General features: G+C 45.3%; 1 protein-coding gene across 2 annotated transcripts in view; it reads right to left on the bottom strand.

Moving 5' to 3' along the window:
* LOC117511697 (opsin-5-like) overlaps window positions 1-22,315 on the bottom strand; it is a 38,104-nt gene extending 15,789 nt beyond the window's left edge. The window contains exons 1-4 of one of the 2 annotated variants that reach the window (XM_034171619.1): window positions 22,029-22,315; window positions 2,344-2,434; window positions 2,097-2,259; window positions 1,849-1,976 (exon numbers count right to left, since the gene is read on the bottom strand). In XM_034171619.1, the coding sequence (XP_034027510.1) occupies window positions 1,849-1,976; window positions 2,097-2,259; window positions 2,344-2,434 (382 nt within the window). In that variant the 5' untranslated portion in view covers window positions 22,029-22,315. Of the gene's footprint in view, window positions 1-1,848; window positions 1,977-2,096; window positions 2,435-22,028 lie in introns of both variants that reach the window. The other variant, XM_034171618.1, reaches the window with a different exon arrangement.
* Between the last annotated feature and the right edge of the window lie 2,588 nt (window positions 22,316-24,903).

The following is a 24,903-nucleotide window of genomic DNA, read 5'->3' on the forward strand; positions in this document are numbered from 1 at the left end:
AGTGTGTGTTAGAGGTGGAGGTGGAATTCCCACCATTGTTGTTACTGGGTGTGCACGCACCCACATCTGACTGTTTTTGCTCCTCGCCAGCAGTACCAGATCCGACACTCGGAGACGGTGGCCACCTGGGGACTCGGAACTTGGCGGCTCCAGTATTCTCCAGGTTCGGTGGCGGAGGAAATCGTGTGGTTCCGGTTCTTCTCAGGACAGACGTCTTCTATCCTCGAGCCTGCCAACACGTCACCTTTGTGGATTGACTGTTTGCTCAAATTCTGTAATCCTCTGTGTTTTTGTTGTGCTCACACAGACATCTTCTAACTGTCACAACACTTACAGGTAACTCCAGACTGTCTTTGATCATCCTGGAGCTGATCAATGGGTGAGCCTTTGCCATTCTGGTTATTCTTCTACCCATTTTGATGGTTGTTTTCCATTTTCCTTCACGCGTCTCTGGTTTTTTTTTTTTTTTTTGTCCATTTTAAAGAGATCATTGTAGATGAAGGGGACACCTGATTCACACCTATTTGTTCCACAAAACTGACGAACTCACTGACTGAATGCCACACTACTATTATTGTGAACACCCCCTTTTCTACTTTTTTTTTTACTAATAGCCCAATTTCATAGCCTTAAGAGTGTGCATATCATGAATGCTTGGTCTTGTTGGATTTGTAAGAATCTACTGAATCTACTGGTACCTTGTTTCCCATGTAACAATAAGAAATATACTCAAAACCTGGATTAATCTTTTTAGTCACATAGCATTACTATTATTCTGAACACTACTGTAGGTTCCGGACTTGGCTGGGGAAATAACCTGCCACTGACTGATGTATAGAGTAAGACAGCTACCAAAAAGATGTGTGCATAATTGTAACCATTCGTATTCATAACTGTAATTTCAGGGCAGTCATAGACTCTCATCTGCTTCACACTGCAGCATCTGATGATAAATGCCAGTGTCATGAAGCTCAGGGTAAGTTTTGTTGTTATTTTGCTCAATTTGTGAAGTATCAGCATCCATGGCTGTAACTTCCAATATACACTCATTTGTGCACTCTCAGCACTTTCTATCGTGACTCCACCTGATGTCACTGGACACTATGTTTGTTTGTTTTTTGGATGAACTATGGGTCATGCTGAACTCTTTCTCTGGGACTTCCAATGTGGACATTTTTGTTTGCATATTTCAAAATTCTTTGGTGTATTTTGTTCACCGGATTCTTGTTATTGTTAGTATGGCCAAAGCAGTTGGTCACCCCTCTGAGTCTGGTCTGCTTTAGGTTTCTTCCTCAAATCCATCTGAGGGAGTTTTTTCTTACCCGTTACCTATGAGCTTGCTCAGGGGGGTCAGTAAGGTTAGACTTTGCCTTTTTGAAGCGACTTGGGGCAACTTATATTGTGATTTGGTGCTATAATAAATAAATTAAATTGAAAATGAATTGAATTGAAAAACAATTCAAAATGCTAAATGTCTTACATTATTAACATTACATCAAGACACCAAAAGTTAGATGCAATTGCACAGAAAAATAATTAGCATAAAAACAGGTTAACAACAGAATTAAACATAACCAAGTTATATAAATACAAAGATATACATCTGCTGGATTTGGATGCAAATCCACATGTGGCTGGAAAGGCAAAGCCTTAGCAGACGTATGCACTCTCGAAGTGTCCTCTATGATGTTCTAATATTTTGACTATTGGTGAAGTTTAACTCCTGGAAATGGTCTTAAATCAAAATATAGTCTGTTGTAATTTCATTCAGGGCTTTAAAATCTTGAAAGAGGAAAATTGCAGCCATTAAAATGACTTGGTAAACTCTTTGGTGCCTTATCTTCTCACCATAGTTAGGAAAGCAGACTTTAAGACAGCAAACAAACGAGAGGACTGTGAGGTTGGTCAGGCTGCACAGACCAAACAACACTCCACACATGGCATAGAGCTGACAGATGAATCCCCCAAACAGCCACCTGCACACAGAGACACCGGGAGGAAAAGCAAACACAAGAGATAAATGAAATGTTCTCTCCAATTAATTGGATATTTCTTGTCAGATTAGAAAAATGTAGTAGAAAAGTCTAAAACGGTACCTGTGTGAGAAAGCTGATGGTATGGCCAAAGGGAATAAAGAGAGTGTCATCCCAAGGTCACTGATCGATAGACTGATGATGAAGAACTCTGCTGGCTTCAAGGTTGATCTCTTGTGATATGCAACAATAAGTAGGACGCAATTGCCCGTGACGGACAATATGCCTAAAAAAAAAAGAAAAGAAAAAAACACATTGTGCACTGTTTGAGGAGATACAACATTAAAGATAATGACTCGTGTGGACTTACAGAACGTGGTGTAGACTGAACCCATGAAGACGTCATGATACTTAGAAATGGTGGAGGCAAACACAGCAGACGTGTCTGAAACATTTCTCATCTGAAATATTGTTAGATTTAACACAGATTATATAACTAACTACTCAAATCAGATACTCTACTACAGATATTATTTACAGTATCTTCACATTGACACACCCAATAAAAAGAAACTATTCTGTGTAGTAATTGCACAAATGTTACAGCAAGCAAGATCCATTAACTTGGTGTGAATTTTTGGAGAAAAATATGAATGAATTAAGCAGTTTTTTTTTTCCTTTTTCATTTGCAATAAATAAATAAATAAATAAACAAACATATCTCTATGGTTTAATGCATGCTGCGCTTTCTTAAGGTGTTAATGTGCATGATACACTGGTTGGGCAGTTGGTCGATTGTATCGATCGTCTACCCCAGTCTCACGGATTGTCGTGATTCAGCAGCACGAAATACATTAATCTATTGGTTCATCATATTGTCAGGAAAAGTGCAAAATTTTTGTCATGACAGCACAAATTCATTCTAATTAATTCTGTGATGGCTGCATGTAATTAAAAGTGCAGCTGGGTGGGTGGGTGGGTGGGGGAGGTCAAGGTGGTTATGGTTAGGGTTAGGGGAAGGAGTAGGGTTAGTAATAGCGAGTTTTAAAAAAAAAACCCGTTATGAAAATTTGAATCATTTCATGACAGAAGGACAAAAAAACAAAACGTGAGACTCGGTTGCGATCATCACTGATATGAAGCCAGTATCACAGTGCCCCCCCCCCCCCCCCCCCGTCAGACACACACTAAATCCATTATCTCTGCTGTAGCATACATCTACATCCCCGATTATACAGAACGTAGTGGCTTAAAACATCTTAAAGTAAGCAGTTAGAAAAAAAATCACCTTCAACTTCCATGTAGTTGTCATGGAGGAGTAAACTATCTATAGAGACCAAAACCATTTTATGTATCAGGCTGTAAACATGTTTATTTTTGCTTTAAAGTTGGACATTTTAACATGGCCTTCTATGGAAATGTGTTCCCTTTTAGAGCCAGCCCCAAGTGGCCAATCAAGGAACTTCAGCTTTTTCTACTTGTGGTACTGCTTCATCTGAGGCCATCATAGCTTCCTGCCTGGCTGAAATGAGCAGTTACTCCAAGTGTATTCTAGCCAAAAGTCCTCCAGGGAGATACTCTGAGTGCACAGTTTGCCATACAATGCCTTGCAAAAAAATGTCTTATGTATCACAAAGAGTTTTCCAGCCTGCAGTTACACAGAGATGCTGCCATCGTTAGGTGTGTACAGGCTGAAACCACACTGACACTCCGGGTGCTACATGTTGGGTGCTGTGCTGCTCAGAGCTGGCTGCAACTCAGTGTACCTGTTGTGAAAGTGTTGGAACACGGACCCACAACAGGGGGCGCAATGAACGGACAATGGAGAAAGTAAATAACAAGATTTACTACTGAACAAGCAAGAGTAATACAACAAACACAATTTAGGGTCGAATCCGCTGGTGTCGTGTGGGCAGGCTCGAAGGTAGGAGACGTCCGTCTCAGTCGAACCGGAACCACCCAGATCTCCTCTGCCACCGAACCCTGGAAATACTGGAACCGCCAAGTCCCGACTTCCCAGGTGGCCACTGCCTCCGCTCGTCGGATCCGGTACTGCTGGCAGGAGAGAGCAACAACACACAGGAGTGGATGAACGCACCCAGTTACAGAGAGGGGAGAAGCCGCCTCCACCTCTTGACAAAGTTCAGCAGGAAGGTGAGTACTTATCCAAGGAATAAGGTTCTTAGTAGTCACCAGTCCTGAAAAACGGTTTTGACAGTCTTAGTTAATAATGCAAAGTATACCTGCAGAGAATACTACCTTGGTCTTAGGTGATATCTCGGCCCTGAGGTGGAGACGCCGTCCTCCTGATATACCTCGGTGCTGAGTGGAAACAGCTGTGTTTGGTGATGGGTGACAGCTGTCACCCAGATTACTCCCATGATGCGGCAGCGCCCTCTGGTGCCTGGAGCCCGCACTCCAGGCAGGGCGCCCTCTGGTGGTGGTGGGCCAGCAGTACCTCCTCTTCAGCGGCCCACACAACAGGACCCCCCCCTCAACGGGCGCCTCCTGGCGCACAACCGGGCTTATCCGGATGGCGACGGTAGAAGTCGGCCAGGAGGGCCGGGTCCAGGATGAAGCCCTTCTTCACCCAGGAGCGCTCCTCGGGGCCGTACCCCTCCCAGTCCACCAGATACTGAAAACCCCGGCCCATCCGACGGACGTCAAGGAGCCGGCGGACAGTCCAAGCCGGTGCTCCGTCGATGATCCGGGCAGGAGGCGGTGCCGGACCCGGGGTGCAGAGGGGTGAGGTGCGAAGAGGCTTGATCCGGGAAACATGGAAAACTGGATGGATCCGCAGTGAGGCCGGAAGCTGGAGCCTCACTGCGGCGGGGTTGATGACTTTGAGGATTTTATATGGTCCGATGTATCGTTCTTGCAGTTTAGGAGAGGTAACCTGTAGGGGAATGTCCTTGGTGGATAACCAGACCTCCTGCCCAGGACGATACTTGGGAGCCGGGGCCCGTCGCCGGTCTGCATGTTTCTTCGCCCTCGTCTGGGCCTGCAACAAAGCAGAGCGGGCGGCCCGCCACACCCGACGGCACTTCCGTAGGTGGGCCTGGACCGAGGGCACACCGACCTCTCCCTCAACCACCGGAAACAAGGGGGGCTGATACCCCAAGCACGCCTCAAACAGGGAGAGGCCGGTGGCTGATGACACTTGGCTGTTGTGGGCGTACTCGATCCAGGCCAGATGGGTACTCCAGGCCGTCGGGTGCGCGGCTGTCACACAGCGAAGTGTCTGCTCCAGTTCTTGATTCGCCCGCTCTGCCTGCCCGTTGGTCTGGGGGTGGTACCCAGACGAGAGGCTGACCGTGGCCCCCAGTTCCCGGCAGAAACTCCTCCAGACATGTGAGGTGAACTGGGGACCGCGATCGGAGACGATGTCTGATGGTATGCCATGCAGATGGACGACGTGGTGGACCAGGAGGTCCGCTGTCTCCTGGGCCGTAGGGAGCTTCGGGAGGGCCACGAAGTGGGCCGCCTTGGAGAAACGGTCCACTATCGTGAAGATGACAGTGTTTCCCTGGGACGGCGGGAGACCCGTGACGAAGTCCAGGCCGATGTGGGACCAGGGGCGATGAGGCACGGGCAATGGCTGTAGTTGCCCTGAGGTTTTTCTATGATCTGCCTTGCCCCTGGCACAGGTGGTACAGGCCTGGATGTAGTCCCGGACGTCGGTCTCCAGGGATGCCCACCAGAAGCGTTGCCGGACGACTGCCACGGTCCTTCGCACCCCTGGGTGACAGGAGAGCTTAGAACCGTGACAGAAGTCCAGGACTGCAGCCCTAGCTTCTGGTGGGACGTATAGTCTGTTTTTTGGTCCGTTTCCGGGGTCCGGGACACGGGTCAGGGCCTCCCGGACGGTCTTCTCCACGTCCCAGGTGAGGGCGGCCACGATAGCGGACTCCGGGATGATGGGATCCGGGGGATCCGACGGTTCCGTTTTGACCTCATCTTCGTGCACCCGGGACAATGCATCCGATCTCTGATTCTTGGTCCCGGGGCGGTAGGTAATCCGGAAGTCAAAACGGCCAAAGAACAGTGACCAGCGGGCTTGCCTGGGGTTCAGACGCTTGGCGGTTCTGATGTACTCCAGGTTCCGATGGTCAGTGAAAACCGTGAATGGCACGGCTGTTCCCTCCAACAGATGTCTCCACTCTTCGAGGGCCTCTTTCACAGCAAGGAGTTCCCGATTGCCGACGTCATAATTCCGCTCAGCGGGGGTCAACCTGCGAGAAAAATAGGCACACGGGTGAAGGACCTTATCGGTCTTCCCGCTCTGGGAGAGCACCGCTCCTATCCCTGAGTCCGAGGCATCCACTTCAACCACCAACTGGCGGCTAGGATCGGGCTGCACCAGAACTGGTGCAGACGAGAAGCGCCGTTTCAACTCCTTGAACGCGGCCTCGCACCGGTCCGACCAGGTGAAGGGAACTTTTGGAGAGGTCAGGGCTGTCAGGGGGCTAACTACCTGACTGTAGCCCTTAATGAACCTCCTGTAGAAATTTGCAAAGCCGAGGAACTGTTGCAGCTTCCTACGGCTTGTAGGTTGGGGCCAATCTCTCACCGCCGCAACCTTGGCCGGGTCCGGGGCGACGGAGTTAGAGGAGATGATAAACCCCAGGAAGGACAAAGAAGTGCGGTGGAACTCACACTTCTCGCCCTTCACAAACAGCCGGTTCTCCAACAACCGCTGCAGAACCTGACGGACATGCCGGACATGAGTCTCAGGATCCGGGGAAAAGATGAGTATATCGTCCAGATATACGAAGACGAACCGGTGCAGGAAGTCCCGCAAGACATCGTTTACCAACGCTTGGAAAGTCGCGGGAGCGTTAGTGAGACCGAACGGCATGACCAGGTACTCAAAATGACCTAAGGGGGTGTTAAATGCCGTCTTCCATTCGTCTCCCTTCCGAATCCGAACCAAATGATACGCATTCCTAAGATCCAGCTTGGTGAACATTTTGGCTCCATGCAAGGGAGTGAACACTGAATCCAACAAGGGCAACGGGTATCGGTTGCGAACCGTGATCTCGTTCAACCCCCTGTAATCAATGCATGGACGAAGCCCGCCATCTTTTTTACCCACAAAAAAGAAACCTGCGCCCATCGGTGAGGTGGAATTCCGGATCAATCCGGCAGCTAATGAGTCCCGGATGTAGGTCTCCATTGATTCGCGTTCCGGCCGTGAGAGGTTGTACAGCCTACTGGACGGGAACTCACTGCCTGGAACCAAATCGATGGCACAATCATACGGGCGGTGGGGAGGAAGCGTGAGAGCCAGATCCTTGCTGAACACGTCAGCGAGGTCATGGTACTCCGCTGGCACCGCCTTCAGATTGGGCGGGACTCGGACCTCCTCTTTAGCTTGGGAGCCGGGAGGAACCGAGGAACCGAGACACTCCCGATGGCAGGTTTCGCTCCACTGAACCACTACCCCGGACGGCCAATCAATCCGGGGATTGTGTTTAAGCATCCATGGAAACCCTAAAACCACACGGGAGGTGGCCTTAGTCACGAAGAACTCGATCACCTCCCGGTGGTTACCTGACACCACCAGAGTTACTGGAGGTGTCTTGTGCGTAATTGGTGGGAGTAGGGAGCCATCTAGTGCCCGAACCTGCACAGGCGAGGTAAGAGCCACCAGAGGGAGCCCTACCTCCCTGGCCCATCTACTGTCAAGCAGATTCCCCTCAGAGCCCGTGTCCACCAGTGCTGGGGCCTTCAGGGTTGAATCCTCAAACAGGATCGTGACTGGGAGTCGTGTAGCAATGTGGGTGTGTCCCACGTGAATGTTTTGACCCACCCCTGGCCCAGTCTCTAGGGGCGGGCATTTGGCGTTTGACCGCTCGGGGCAGTCTCTCACATGGTGCTCTATTGAACCACAAACAAGACACGCTCCGTGGGTCCATCTCCTCTGTGCATCTGGTGCCCTAAATGTTGCCCTACTCGTGTCCCTAGCTTCGTCAGTAGGGGGAGCTGTGACCCCACGGAGCGCAGGGGCTGTGGAGCGTGGGGAAGGCGGTGCTCGATCGGAACCGGAAGGGAGAGGGACGACGCGTGCCTGGCCACGCCCTTCGCCTCGTTCCCGACGGCGTTCTTCTAACCGGTTGTCGAGTCGTATGACTAGATCGATGAGCCCGTCTAAGTCCCGCGGTTCGTCCTTCGCCACCAGATGCTCTTTTAGGACCAGTGACAGTCCGTTTACAAAGGCGGCGCGGAGGGCAGTGCTATTCCAGCCGGATCTCGCCGCCGCGATGCGGAAGGCGACTGCATAGGCAGCTGCGCTCCGACGCCCCTGTCTCATTGACAGTAGCGCGGTTGAAGCGGACTCTCCTCTGTTGGGATGGTCGAACACCGTTCTGAGCTCCCGTACAAACCCAACGTACGTATGAAGGAGCCGTGAGTTCTGCTCCCAGAGCGCTGTAGCCCAAGCGCGTGCCTCCCCGCGAAGCAGATTTATTACATAAGCTACTTTGCTAGCATCAGTCGCGTACATTACGGGACGCTGTGCGAAGACGAGCGAACACTGCATCAGAAAATCCGCGCACGTCTCCACACAGCCTCCGTACGGTTCTGGAGGGCTTATGTATGCTTCTGGGGACGGAGGAAGGGACCGTTGAACGACCAGTGGAACGTCACTTTCACGCGCAGGGTCCTCGGGAGGGAGAGCCGCAGCGGCGCCCGAAGGGCGCGCCTCCACTTGTGCGGCGAGAGCCTCCACCCTGCGGTTTAGGAGAACGTATTGCTCGGTCATTGAATCGATCCGAGAGGTGAAAGCGGTGAGGATCCGCTGCAACTCGCCGATTACCCCTCCCGAAGCCTCCGCCGCGTCTTGGTCTTCCATTGGCCGTTCAACAGCCGGTTGACGCCCCTCGGGGTCCATGACGCTGGCCGAGATATCCTGTTGTGAAAGTGTTGGAACACGGACCCACAACAGGGGGCGCAATGAACGGACAATGGAGAAAGTAAATAACAAGATTTACTACTGAACAAGCAAGAGTAATACAACAAACACAATTTAGGGTCGAATCCGCTGGTGTCGTGTGGGCAGGCTCGAAGGTAGGAGACGTCCGTCTCAGTCGAACCGGAACCACCCAGATCTCCTCTGCCACCGAACCCTGGAAATACTGGAACCCGCCAAGTCCCGACTTCCCAGGTGGCCACTGCCTCCGCTCGTCGGATCCGGTACTGCTGGCAGGAGAGAGCAACAACACACAGGAGTGGATGAACGCACCCAGTTACAGAGAGGGGAGAAGCCGCCTCCACCTCTTGACAAAGTTCAGCAGGAAGGTGAGTACTTATCCAAGGAATAAGGTTCTTAGTAGTCACCAGTCCTGAAAAACGGTTTTGACAGTCTTAGTTAATAATGCAAAGTATACCTGCAGAGAATACTACCTTGGTCTTAGGTGATATCTCGGCCCTGAGGTGGAGACGCCGTCCTCCTGATATACCTCGGTGCTGAGTGGAAACAGCTGTGTTTGGTGATGGGTGACAGCTGTCACCCAGATTACTCCCATGATGCGGCAGCGCCCTCTGGTGCCTGGAGCCCGCACTCCAGGCAGGGCGCCCTCTGGTGGTGGTGGGCCAGCAGTACCTCCTCTTCAGCGGCCCACACAACAGTACCTACAGTTTTCTTACCAAGCACAGGGAGAGAAAAAAGATCTATTATAGCAAGAAGACTTCACCTGCCTGGAGTTACCCAGAGATCTGCCAGGCAAAAAAAAAAGAAAAAAGAAAAAAGATCTTTTCTGATATTCTGAATGATGAGAAGGTGCTCTGAATGCAGCACTATTACTTGGCCATTAATACGTTAGTAAGAGTAAATTAGTAAATGCAAATTAAATTCTCATTTAATTTATGATTAGACATTTTAAAGAATGGGTGGTGGCAAAGTGGTTAGTGCACTTTGGTTTCAGTGTGGAAGGTTCCTGGTTCAAACTCTGCCACATTTCTCCATGCATGCCCGTATATAGAGGGGGTTCAGGGGATTCAACCAAACCCCCCCCCCCGATTTTTTTTTCTGATCTGGATATCAATGTTATGTATTTTCTTTTCATTGATAGTAAGCAACAAACAGTAACTGTCACACACCCTCAAGTTTCAATTTCCTCTGCCAGAGTAATCCCTTAAGTGATGAAAGTGATGAAAGGGGAAACTGCTAGATAAACTTTTCCCATGGGGGTTGAGAATTTTTGCTTCCTGGTCCCTATCCTCCTCTGATATCAAACAGATTAGTAGGCTTGTAAATACCCATGTAGACACACAATTACACTTGTCTGGTTTGTAAAAACATGTTTGTATGTACACTCAACAAAAATATAAATGCAACACTTTTGGTTTTGCTCCCATTTTGTATGAGATGAACTCAAAGATCTAAAACTTTTTCCACATACACAATATCACCATTTCCCTCAAATATTGTTCACAAACCAGTCTAAATCGGTGATAGTGAGCACTTCTCCTTTGCTGAGATAATCCATCCCACCTCACAGGTGTGCCATACCAAGATGCTGATTAGACACCATGATTAGTGCACAGGTGTGCCTTAGACTGCCCACAATAAAAGGCCACTCTGAAAGGTGCAGTTTTATCACACAGCACAATGCCACAGATGTTGCAAGATTTGAGGGAGCGTGCAATTGGCATGCTGACAGCAGGAATGTCAACCAGAGCTGTTGCTCATGTATTGAATGTTCATTTCTCTACCATAAGCCGTCTCCAAAGGCGTTTCAGAGAATTTGGCAGTACATCCAACCAGCCTCACAACCGCAGACCACGTGTAACCACACCAGCCCAGGACCTCCACATCCAGCATGTTCACCTCCAAGATCGTCTGAGACCAGCCACTTGGACAGCTGCTGGAACAATCGGTTTGCATAACCAAAAAATTTCTGCACAAACTGTCAGAAACCATCTCAGGGAAGCTCATCTGCATGCTCGTCGTCCTCATCGGGGTCTCGACCTGACTCCAGTTCGTCGTCGTAACCGACTTGAGTGGGCAAATGCTCACATTCGCTGGCGTTTGGCACGTTGGAGAGGTGTTCTCTTCACGGATGAATCCCAGTTCACACTGTTCAGGGCAGATGGCAGATGGCAGACAGCGTGTGTGGCGTCGTGTGGGTGAGCGGTTTTCTGATGTCAATGTTGTGGATCGAGTGGCCCATGGTGGCGGTGGGGTTATGGTATGGGCAGGCGTCTGTTATGGACGAAGAACACAGGTGCATTTTATTGATGGAATTTTGAATGCACAGAGATACCGTGACGAGATCCTGAGGCCCATTGTTGTGCCATACATCCAAGAACATCACCTCATGTTGCAGCAGGATAATGCACGGCCCCATGTTGCAAGGATCTGTACACAATTCTTGGAAGCTGAAAATGTCCCAGTTCTTGCATGGCCGGCATACTTACCGGACATGTCACCCATTGAGCATGTTTGGGATGCTCTGGACCGGCGTATACGACAGCGTGTACCAGTTCTTGCCAAAATCCAGCAACTTCGCACAGCCATTGAAGAGGAGTGGACCAACATTCCACAGGCCACAATTGACAACCTGATCAACTCTATGCGAAGGAGATGTGTTGCACTGCATGAGGCAAATGGTGGTCACACCAGATACTGACTGGTATCCCCCCCAATAAAACAAAACTCCACCTTTCAGAGTGGCCATTTATTGTGGACAGTCTAAGGCACACCTGTGCACTAATCATGGTGTCTAATCAGCATCTTGGTATGGCACACCTGTGAGGTGGGATGGATTATCTCAGCAAAGGAGAAGTGCTCACTATCACAGATTTAGACTGGTTTGTGAACAATATTTGAGGGAAATGTTGATATTGTGTATGTGGAAAAAGTTTTAGATCTTTGAGTTCATCTCATACAAAATGGGAGCAAAACCAAAAGTGTTGCATTTATATTTTTGTTGAGTGTATAAGCTGAGAAATAAAGGGAGCTTCTCCTTCCTGTTGCAAATACTGTAAAGGTGCAAATATTTGCGTGGGATTTATTATGCAAATTTCGTGAGTTAAACAAGGTCGCCAAATTAAATAGCGCTATTTTAATACATAACGTACATATACGTACATATTCATAATGTAAACGCGAATATTAATACCGCTAAATAAGAGGTCTGTTAGAAAACTATCCGACCTTTTTATTTTTTGCAAAAACTATATGGATTTGAATCATGTGCACTTACATCAGCCAAGCTTGAACCTTCGTGCGCTTGCGTGAGTTTTTTCACGCCTGTCGGTTGCGTCATTCGCAACAGACAGGCAGGTATAAAGTTTGCATTAATGTTATCTTGGTTCTTCCTGGGTGGTTCTTATGGCAGCTGATCCAATCCCAAGCAAGGACTATTTGTATATAAAAATGTATTTCCTAAAATGATACATTTTGGGTTTCAAATGAAAATTATGTAGCTTTTTACCCCTCGAAATCCTCAAAAAGCTTCTGCTTCGGGGGGCTTTGCCCCCCTGAGCCCCCCACGAGGGCATTGCCCCTCGAACCCACCGGGGGCCCTGCGACTCACTGGACCCCCAATTCAAGGATTTAAACCCCCCTTTCACAATCCTATATACAGCCCTGTCCATGTAATGTGGAGTTGCGTCAGGAAGGGCATCCGACACAACATGCAGATCCACTTCGGATTTGCTGTGGCGACACTGAGTGCAAATCAAGGGAGCAGCCAAAGGGTCTTACTTATTATATTGCCCAGCTCTAAATGCACACAGCAAATGCTGCTAAACAAATGCAGAAAAAGATGAACACACTTTGAGTCTTAAAAATAATTCATTCAAATAACGGTGGGCACTCTTGCTATGAAGAAATAATGAATAAATGAAATATAAATAATATTTGGGAGGATTTGCGACCAGTGTTTGAGATGAGTGGCTGATCGGAAGACAGAAACCACACAAAACCTAAAGATACAATATGATTAAGATAACATGCAATCAAATTTATGTGCAGTAGAAAAATCACAGTTTGGGTTATCTCATAAAATCAGAACAGATATCTAATATAGAAACAAAAAAGGTTATTCATGCTGTAAAGATGGACAGTTTCTCAAGAAATATAGAACCACAGAGAAAAGGAATTGACCCAAGTAGTGGATCCTAAAGCCTTAAAAGCTTCTATTTTGCATATTAGAGACACTTGCATTCCTTGTTATAAACTAGTCTTTATTTTTTAATCTACAAGGTAATTATAATCTCCTTGGCCAGTCCTCTGCAACAAATAAGACAACGACTGCTGTTCAGTGTTTGATTTTATAGAAGAATAAAAATAAAATGGAAATGCAACGGAATCTGGACTAATATTGGGACTGCTCTCAGAGGTTATGCAGTCGATACTGAAAGAATTTCAAGGATTTAATCTAAATAATAAGGCTTCATTGTTATGCATGTCCGCTCATTGATGAATGACGCATTGTCCATGTTGTGTGGCTGGGGTGCCTGGCTGGCTTTTGTTTCTGTTTTCTGTCTTTCCTTCCAGGTGGCATGCGTTCAGGACTGAGTGGCTGATGTGTGGCTGAGTTATCAGGACCTCACCCTGATCACCTGAGGCTTGTCATGTGCAGCTCGTCAGGACTCACAGCTGTGGTGCATCTGTATGGATTGGGGCATGGTTGCATTTAAGTCTGGAGTACACAGTGTGTATTTGCCAGAGACTCGACCTTGTGACCAGACGGGTGAGATCGACGTTTGGAGAACCATCTCATCATTATGGACGCAGAGACCGTACCAGGTTTGATGCCATGGTCTGTGAAAGAGGAGGGGGTGAGGTCTCACGCTCGTCAGCACACTTCCTGAGGTACTTTAGGTTTTGTGACTAACATGAGTACAGTCAGTAGATGTGGTGTCCCTCACACCTTATTATATTGAGCTGTTATGTTAGTCATTTAATCAGCTTCCACTGCAGTGGAGAATTGAACTGGGTGTTCCATGCCTGCAGGGTGGGAAGCTGATTGGTGATTAAGGCAGGAAGTGTTTGCTGATTATGTACACCTTTGAGTGGTCTCTCTGTGTGTGGAGTGGTGGACTCACATTATGGTTTCTTCTTTCACAGACTCGGTTGGTCGCGGCCACCTGGGGGGTGTCGGCGGGGTCCTTGGGTCCGAACTGTTCTGGCTCCGGACCGTTTGTGCTGCTGGAAGCGCGCCGTTTTTCCACCTCGCCAGACCGCGCACTTATTGGTTATTAATTGAGCACTCACTGTTATGTCATTAAATTCTGTTATCCTTTGAACCGTGCTCTGTTTCCTTTATGCTGGGTCCTGTCGAACGCTGGGTCGGTGCTCCGACTGCGTCCGACACATAACAGTCCAGTCATATCTGAGTGTAGACACTCAGGAGAAAAGGAAGTTAAAGCTGCTTTTAGCGTCACATACGAGTATATAGGGAAGGGTATTGACAAGATTTTATCGATGCCATTATCGATTCCGCTTAACTAAACAATTCCTTTTCGATTCCCTTATCGATACCGCTTGTGAATTTTCTGTATACTAAAAGTAGGCTTTACAGGTTTTCTATGTCAACAACATTTTATTGAGTCTTAAAGTAAATAAATATAAAATTAGTCACTGGATCCTTAAACTCTGGACATAAATAGAAATAAACCAAATCTGTAGTTTTTGTCAAAAGCATTTCCTTTCAGACATTTTGGCATGAATGTCACGGCATACCTCTGAGCTGAACTCAGACGGCTGCTGCACGTCAGCGCAGGACGTCTCATTTTGGGAAGAAAAAAACTTTTGATCGATTATTTGTTTGTTTATTATTTGTATTACAACGTTTGAAAAGAGGTGTCATTTGATTTAAACGGTGATAAGCTTTCCAGTTATTAATTACAACTGGACTCTAGCTTTCTAACTTGACTCAGTAGAGAGTGGAGCAGTGTTTGGAGCTGTGCAAATGGAACGGAGGACAATTCTCATTTCTTTCTTGCAACAAGACAGAAGTCCCAGTTAGTGACTTTAATACGCATCAAAGTGACTCACAAGTAACATATTTTAATGGCTTTGAGAAGGGTTAAGAAGTGGACTTGACGCTTCTGAAAAGTAGGGAAGCAAAGAACCAACGAAGCAGTGGGTCGGAGCACTTCTTCACTGCTTCATGTTTCAAAGCAGATTACAGACCCGCTGCAGAGTCTGCAATCAACGTAAAGAAATGATCATTTTCCTGACAAACACCCTCATAAATAATGCCCTCTCCGAAGGACCAATAAAGGAATCGTTAAGCAAAAAGACTATTTATGTCAGTAGATTTGTTGTGTGGGCCGCCAGAAGAGGAGGTACTGCTGGCCCACCACCAGAGGGCGCCCTGTCTGGAGTGCGGGCTCCAGGCACCAGAGGGCGCAGCCGCCTCACAGGAGCAGCCAGGGTGACAGCTGTCACGCATCACCTGCAACAGCTGTTACCAATCATCTGATCGGCAGGAGTACATCAGCAGGACGACGTCTCCACCTCTTTGCCGAGATATCGTTTCTACCTGGAAGGTAACGTTCTCAGCTGACTGTGACAGGAATATCTGTTGCTTGTGTGTGTTTGGACAGCAGATAATCTGTTTCTTTTTTCAACGAGAGGTGGAGGTAGTTTTCCTGCCGTGCGGATTGCTGGGTGCAAACGCGCCCACATTTAATTGTTTGTTGTTCCTCGCCAGCAGTACCAGGTCCGACACGCGGAGGCAGTGGCCACCTGGGAGTTTGGGACTTGGCGGCTCCAGTATTCCAGGGGTCTGGTGGCGGAGGAAATCGTGTGGTTCCGGTTCTGCTTTGGACAGACGTCTTCTATCTTCGAGCCTGCCCACACGACATCTTTGTGAATTGACTTTTTGACCATTGTTGTAATCTGTTGTATTTGTTGTGCGCATTCACAACAGTAAAGTGTTGTTATTTGACCTACTCCATTGTCCGTTCATTTGCGCCCCCTGTTGTGGGTCCGTGTACCTACACTTTCCCAACAAGATTAAATCATTTCTTAACGATTCTTGAAAAGAACCAGTTCCCGATACCCAACTCTACACATATATAAACTTCACTGTCCAACTTCTCTGAAAATGTCTTACCACAGACAAGTCAAATCAGCGAGACATCGCACAGAGTGTGACATACTACTAAAATATTGTTTCATTGTAACTTATTATAATTTCTACATGACTTTACTGGGATAAAAATCCAGCATGATGTGAGGATTTGAATAAACTTTGAAACATTTATTCTTATTATGCTCATTACAACTAGTATTTTGTAGGTTTCACAGTTTTTCAAAAATCTGTGGCAAATCTGTGTCAAGTAGGCAGTTCTCAAAAACTGAATGACCATGTTGAAAGGAGACTAGTGAGGGAAACCACCAAGACACCCATGACAACTATGAAAGAATTATCAACCTCTTTGGATTTGAGTGGATACAATGGGAATGGTGCAAGATTTGCCTGTTGCATCCCCATTAATAATTTTATTTTGGGGTCGAGGACAGAAGGTTTGTATCAGGCACAGCGGGTGCCAGGCACCCGAAGTGTTAGGACCCATAATGCAAACTCCTGGACTAGGCTTGGATGTAGAAGAAATCATTGTCTTTAATTCATGCTCAGGTTCGGTACACAGGTGATGAGTCAGTGAGGCAGAAGCACAAACAGGGTTGGGCAGAAACGCACTCATGGGTAAGCAGGGTTCAAAGGCACGAGCAGACACAGACATCATGGACGAGGCGAAAGGTGCAGTCAAAAACACAAAGCAGGATCTGGATACACGGCAAATCAAAAACAGGACTAGATACAGAGCTGGTAAATGTACAAAGACAACAAACAAGCAAGGGTGTGGTGGCTGGATGGAGATTAAATAAGACAGGAGTTAACAAGGTGCAGGTGAGGAACAATCAAGAAGGGGGCGTGGCTAGTGAACAAAGATACTACATTTTGCATGACAGTGAGGGAGGACAACACAAGGTGGAGTGAAGAAAAGACAAAGATATGTGAACAGGTGCACAGAGCGTGAGTGAAAGGAAACACAAAGCAGACAGAGTTAAAGTGAGAGAAAAACATAGCAGGTGCAGAGAGAACATAATCAACTGGGTGTGAGAGATGAAGACATGAATGCAAGTGCAGGATGTGGAGTGAAACAGAAATAAGCAAAAAGCTACAACTGAATATAATCAATAGAATCAAACATGAACATGAGAACTAAACTAAACATGCCAGACTAAACTAAACATCTACGCTCAAGCCGGAGCTAATCTTCTAATCTAGCAGATTAGCAGAAGTTCATGTTCACCATGGAATTAAATGCATCATGGGACGCAACAGTTGATTAAGCTCATGAATGCAAAATTCTGAGGTATGCAGAGATGGCAGCTAAGGCAGAAAAACTTGCATGGTGTACCATGGTCTTTCTGGTAGAAGTAAAATGTAGAGTGTATGTAACTACAATCAGGCTTCTGAAGAGGATGAGAGTACCAGGGCAGACTTTCCAACAAGCTGTCAGGTTGCTCCCAGAAGCTGCTGAGCGAAGCAACAATTGGATTTTTCTGAAGAGGAAGGATCCCAAATGTGTTCCAAAATGATGAGCAAGAGGGGGGAAAGCAGAGAGGAGCACACCTGGGATGCCAGGTGTTGCTGTTGAGCCTTCTGGAGGTGTTGTGAACCTCTCAATGAAACTGATGAAAGCAGGTACAAACCACGTGGTGATCCTGGTGAAGTGATTCCCCCTATCCCCACTCAAGACATCAAGAAAGCACCAATATTTGGATTGTAGCATCAAGTCCTAAGAGCTCAACTGACTTTGTATAACACCCTTGTTATTCCCCTTTTAGATGTTTTATTACTCTGACCTGTTGACTGTCAGCAAACCTCAGCAGGAACCTTTTAACTCTGTAAATAATTTGGCATTTGTTATTACCCATAATGTAGTGTGCTACCGCACAACAAAACATACGCACAAAGTCAGTGGAGTCATTTGGGTTTGTGTGTTTCTCTACATAGATTCAGATTTTTCACCTCTAATATTTCAGATGTTTGATTAATATGGCGATATGTTTTTTACGGTACCTCTGTCTTGATCCTATTTTTCCTCCCCTGGGCACCAGACAGTTTGGGCTGTTTTGACATTGTTGTTATACCACAATAACGTAATGATGCAATGACATGGAAGGGCTCATCACACACTTTAGAGCAGGGGTGCTCAAGTTCGGTTGAGCACCCCTGTTTTAGAGGGTGACGAGGAAACTATTATTATTACTATTATTTAATAGGCTTTGCTATGCAGTTAAATCAATATGGGCTTATATTTATTTTATATTAAAAGATAAATAGTATTAACTAGTTTTAGAATAAGAATAGTGAAAGTTGACTTTATTTTTGCCTCATTGGTGGTGTCCCCTGGATGGACGGCGCCCTTAGCAATGGCCTATACTGCCTATAGGCTGGGCCGGTCAAAAGGGAGTCTAGCATCAACACACCACCAACTGTTTCAAAATGCTATGTGCACGTGCAGGTGCTGTATGTGCACCAGCAACTACATTGTTTGTGCATTAAAACTGCACAGTTAAAAACACAACTTTGGCAAACTGAAACAGCTTGATGAGAAATATTTGTGTTGTGATCTCAAATAGTTCAACAAATAATAATTGTTTAATTAAGGTAAATTAAACTGTTGATTTGTGTTATTTGAAGTTAAATATACAAAGTGAAGAGTAAAATTTTTATTATTGGAAACTTAAATTCCAGTATATTATACTTTTTTTGTATTTGTCCCTCAACTAATGTAAAATTTTAAATGTTAGTTCATTTTTTATCATTTTGGCAAAAGTCCTTACAGCCAAGTACAGCAGTACAATAAGTACTCTGTTTTTAGCAACAAGTTGTATAATGGCATGAGGTGGTTTGGTTAAACATGTTTTCACACTGGTTACAAAAGGCCCTGAAGGGCACCCCCCCATTCTGTTTTACCCCCCGGTACAATGACAATAAAGACTATTCTGATGATGCAGTGTGCACCAAACATGTTGCACAGTCCTGGTCACAATAACTGGCATCCAATATTTTCAGGTACAACATTTAAAATATGTTTAGAAATAAATGAAAATAAAAACTTTTGTATAATTAGAATAGTTTATAATATGTCTAAAGTTGTTGAGAACATAGTACATAGTGCAATGTTTGCCTGTTGCATCACCAGTTGCAGCTTCGTAGTCGAGTTTCTTAAAAAAAAAAATACATTTTAGCTGTAGTTTGCCAGAAGGCACATGGGAGACTCAAACCAAGAGTTTTCTTGAACTAAAGTTGTTCTGTTATCCACCCTATCATGAAGCTGTAAAAGTGGTGGTCTGCTGGAACAGATAAATGTTGCGCTCCGCACAGCATTCCGCACAATCACAGCCATAGAAACCTGGGATCATGGAATCTGGAATTTCAGTGGCTTTCCTCACAAGTCCTTCTCCTGTATTGTCACTCAGGTTTCGAGTACTGCCTGCTCCGTTGCTCAGTTATTAGTTGAAATGAACTCCAAGATAGATTCAGTGACTTGGAAATGTTGTTGTATTCATCTTTGACTTATATCAAGAAAAGTGCCTGTAAAGGTGATGTGCCATATCAAAGAGCCTACTTATGAACTCCCATATTTTGAGATTCATTTATATATATATATACGAGGGCTGTCAATAAAGTAACGGTCCATTTTAGTTTTTTCAAAAACTATATGGATTTCATTCATATGTTTTTACGTCAGACATGCTTGAACCCTCGTGCGCATGTGTGAGTTTTTCCACGCCTGTCGGTGACGTCATTCGCCTGTGAGTACTCCTTGTGGGAGGAGTCGTCCAGCCCCTCGTCGGAATTCCTTTGTCTGAGAAGTTGGTGAGAGACTGGCGCGTTGTTTGATCAAAATTTTTTCTAAACCTGTGAGACACATCGAAGTGGACATGGTTCGAAAAATTAAGCTGGTTTTCAGTGAAAATTTTAACGGCTGATGAGAGATTTTGAGGTGATTCTGTCGCTTTAAGGACTTTTCACGGTGCGAGACGTCGCGCTGCGCTCTCAGGCGGCGTCATCAGCCTGTTCAAGCTGAAAACCTCCACATTTCAGGCTCTATTGATCCAGGACGTCGTGAGAGAACAGAGAAGTTTCAGAAGAAGTCGGTTTCAGCATTTTATCCGGATATTCCACTGTTAAAGGAGATTTTTTTAATGAAAGACGTGCGGACGGGTCCGCGCGTCGGGACGCAGCCGGCGCGGTGCAGCGGCACAGGAAAAACACCTCCGTGTTGATAACCATTTGTAAAATCCAGGCGGCTTTTGATGGCTTTCAGTGGAGTGAGTATATGAGAAATTGTTTAACAGGCAGGACATGTTCCAACTTGTCCTTAACGCTTTCAACAGAGGTGTTTTTCCTGTGGCGGAGCGTCGCGGCGGCTGCGTCCCGACGCGCGGACCCGTCCGCACGTCTTTCATTAAAAAAATCTCCTTTAACAGTGGAATATCCGGATAAAATGCTGAAACCGACTTCTTCTGAAACTTCTCTGTTCTCTCACGACGTCCTGGATCAATAGAGCCTGAAATGTGGAGGTTTTCAGCTTGAACAGGCTGATGACGGCGCCTGAGAGCGCTGCGCGACGTCTCGCACCGTGAAAAGTCCTTAAAGCGACAGTCTCACCTCAAAATCTCTCATCAGCCGTTAAAATTTTCACTGAAAACCAGCTTAATTTTTCGAACCGTGTCCACTTCGATGTGTCTCACAGGTTTAGAAAAAATTTTGATCAAACAACGCGCCAGTCTCTCAGCAACTTCTCAGACAAAGGAATTCCGACGAGGGGCTGGACGACTCCTCCCACAAGGAGTGCTCACAGGCGAATGACGTCACCGACAGGCGTGGAAAAACTCACGCATGCGCACGAGGGTTCAAGCATGTCTGACGTAAAAACATATGAATGAAATCCATATAGTTTTTGAAAAAAATAAAAAGGACCGTTACTTTATTGACAGACCTCGTATATATATATATATATATATATATATATATATATATATATATATATATATATATATATATATATATATATATATATAAAATCACTTCATGTTGTAGACATTTTTTTTTGTCATAAAGCAATGAAACTATACAAAGTCTGATCAATCAATCAATCAATCAATTTTTTTTATATAGCGCCAAATCACAACAAACGGTTGCCCCAAGGCACTTTATATTGTAAGGCAAGGCCATACAATAATTATGTAAAACTGATGTGGATGAATAGTTTTGCGAGACAAAGCCTTGGATCACAGGACCTGGATTATGAACCAGTGTCAAAAGGAGAGCACACACATTCATATCTTATCAAAGTTGGATTATTTATCCTTATTTAAATGCTGAAAGTCAGTGATCCATCAGGGTTGTTGATGCTGCCATGTATCTTTAACATGAATCCGTCTTTGTTCTGTTGATTCTGTGCTTGTGTCTTATCTGTGCTGATCAGAAGGACATGAAGCCTGCAATAATCAATTAATAAAATTCTGCCAACATGGCAATTTACATTATTGACACGCTAACACAAGGCCATCGTCTTCGTGGGGCAAAGTGTGTCGCTGCATGTTGACTGAATATGGATTTTTCTGTGTTGATGATGTGAAAATGTGAGGAATGTTTGCTTTATTTGACTTTGTAATTTTCATTTCAAGGTCATTGACTTTGTAGTGTTGAGTCTGTTTTCGTGCCACTCTGTTCCTGTCAGATTTTGTGATTTTGTGTTGACATAACGTGAGGCTACAGGTTCAAGCTTCACACAGATAAATCGTCACTTATTGTATCAGTGGTGACACCAAATGCAGGAATATATAATCTGCAGCAAACAGCCAGTGTGTATTTATGTACACGTCCAACCAATGAAAATGATCAGTGTCGCAATGATTTCAAACTTTAAAAGTGAACAAATGTTTTATCGATGGTGATTATCAGATATGATATTACTAATCCATGCTGACATCCTACACGTTGGCTGTGATATAATCTAAATTCGTGCAGTGGAAACAGATGAGGCATGCATGTGTGTGCTGCTTACCTTCCAGGGAGGGATGGTTTGTCCTCGGTTACACTCATGGGGGCCAAGTGGAGATCAGAGCACCAGGAGAGGCGAGCCAGCAACCCCAAGAAGGAGACACGAGAGGACCAGACCTGTTACCATCTCCGACTCATCAGTGATGCCAACAGCGATCCAGCCAGGGAGCACATTCACTCATTCACACACAGCGCATGTACTCGTCATCACTGCAGAGGAGCTATAAACCTTACTGACAGGGAAGAGTGAGAGAGAGAGAGATGAGACTCAGTCTACCACTCCCCACTTCATCCATCAATAACCAAGCTTATTTTAAAAATGTATTATTGTAAAAATACTTACTGAAAAAAAATCTGCAGCTTTATCTCAATTTCTGTAAAATTAATCAAATCAATCTTGTTATCTTTGATTACTTTTTGATTGTCTCATTCCCAAATGTGTATAAAGACAAGAGAAAAGTAATGACTAAAATACCTCTTTTTTAATTCTGGGGAGCATTTTGTAAAAGATGACAATCAAGAATGATTTGAGGAAAGAAGGCGAAGAGCTGCATTGTTTCCATTTTCTGTATTAATTAAAACAATCATAGTCTTAATTTGTGAGGTGAACGGGGGCTGTGTCTATATTTCCATCACAGGAAATGATGTATGTGAAAAATAAGTTGAATTTTGGCGGTTACATAGTACAAACACATTCATTTATTTATCTGTGAGCACTAAAAAAAGAGTATACTTTAAATAAAAATTATTCATGTTACCAGTTGTGTACAAATCAGAAATTTCAGATGGCCTAAGAAAAACAATTTCCTAATAACTGATGATGACATTTACTACAGTAATTTGTAGTGAAGAAATCAAGACATGGCTAGATTTTGGTTAAACTGAAAGCAAATCAGCCCCTGATTTGGCCATTTGTTTTTTTACTTGGACAATTATGTCACGAAACAAAGAAAGAAAATCAAAAAAAAAAAAAAAAAAAAAAAATTGCACTTTTCAAGGGTCTAGGTTTTCATGACAGGTGTTTATCTCTGGATTCTGGAGCATGAAATGGATGAGTCCATGATTACAGGACACCAGTCTATTACAGGGTTACATCCACAGCCAAAAACTGGTACCTATTTACAGCTGGATGGACTGGGACAATGCAAATATAATGTCTTGTCTACGGACACTCAGGTGTCACTCAATATTATGGCCAATTATTTTTTTCAACTTTCCAGGTCCCACCCCCAATTTTTGTCCTTTTATGAAGCATATTAACTGCTACAAGTTTCATTCTGATATATGGATATTTACTGTTAGCTCAGTAAACGGAAGTGTTTCCTATATCATGTAATATAATTGGGGCTCAATTGACCAGTCTGGTTATGAAAGTAGACTAGATTAGTGTTCATAATGTCAGCTGTCAATCCAGTTAAGGGTGATATCATTTGCTTTATTTGGCAACAACTAGCAGAGTTTCATCCAGAGATGATTACCATGATCTCCTGCACTTGTCACTGCTGTTGTGGGAGCTCACTGCAATGGTGATGTACACATTCAGGATCCTGGGGCATTCCATCCAGGTAGATGATGGCAAAGCTCATATGCAGTCTGAAGATATACAACCCCAATTCCAATGAAGTTGGGACGTTGTGTAAAATGTAAACAACAACAGAATACAATGATTTGCAAATCCTCTTCAACCTATATTCAATTGAATACACCACAAAGACAAGATATTTAATGTTCAAACTGATAAACTTTATTGTTTTTGTGCAAATATTTCCTCATTTTGAAATGGATGCCTGCAACACGTTTCAAAAAAGCTGGGACAGTGGTATGTTTACCACTGTGTTACATCACCTTTCCTTCTAACAACACTCAATAAGCATTTGGGAACTGAGGACAAAGCCGCGGTCCCACCGAATAATGAAGGATGAAGAAGGAGCCACTCACCCTGTTTTTTTTTTTGTTTTGTGAGCTATCGTGGCAGTATAGTGACTCAGAGTGGCTTTTAGAGGCATTATCTTCAGTTAACGAGGCTCCTCTCTGAGCATGGCGCTAATTTCAAGATGTTCATTAGCAACAACAGCGTGGCGCAGTTTGTGTTCGAGTTACTGCGACGGCTTAGAGGCATTTGCGTGGTGCTTAAGCCTGGGTCCCACCAAATAATGAAGGCTGAAGAAGGAGCCACACAGCATGTTTTCTTTGCTACGAGAGGGTTTCCTCAACTATCGTGGGGGTTTCGTGGCTCTTAGAGGCATTATCTTCAGTTAACGAGGCTCTTCTCTGAGCGTGGTGCTAATTTCAAGAAGTTCAAAATTTAGCAACAACAGCGTGACGCAGTTTGTGTATAAGTTACTGCGACGGCTTAGAGGCATTTGCATGGTGCTTATGAGTCTGCTAAAAGCCCATTATCTGTGCTCCTGGCAGCTACGCAGGACCTGAGAGGCTATTTTTGGAGCGGCTGCCCTCTTGCGCACACAATTCCACCTTCTCTGTGCACTGGACTTTATATAAAATAATTATTTTGTAGCAGATTAATCATTTTCTGCCAAACCTTGGATGCTGAAAACACCTCTAATCGCTTCTGGAATCACAGAGGACTGTTTTCATCTGGACGCTTTTTTCCTCTCTTTCCTGCTCCATGTGGAACAGCTTAAGGTAACTATTTTTAATGTTTTTTTTATAGCTTTGAAGCAGCAGGACCTTCGTGGCCGGGACGACGGTGGGGATCGAACCCACGCAGCTCGCACAAAAGACCGTTCCTCTACCAGGTCAGCCAAAGGGGAACTCCCCGTTAGCCAAGCTAGCGGGAATGTCTTTTTTTTCAATTGGGACCTGGGACTTTCATCCCACTACAGCTTGATAAAACAGTTCCTAGCTGTAAAAGTATG

Source organism: Thalassophryne amazonica, chromosome 6, assembly GCF_902500255.1.
Source record: "Thalassophryne amazonica chromosome 6, fThaAma1.1, whole genome shotgun sequence".
NCBI classification, from domain to species: domain Eukaryota; kingdom Metazoa; phylum Chordata; class Actinopteri; order Batrachoidiformes; family Batrachoididae; genus Thalassophryne; species Thalassophryne amazonica.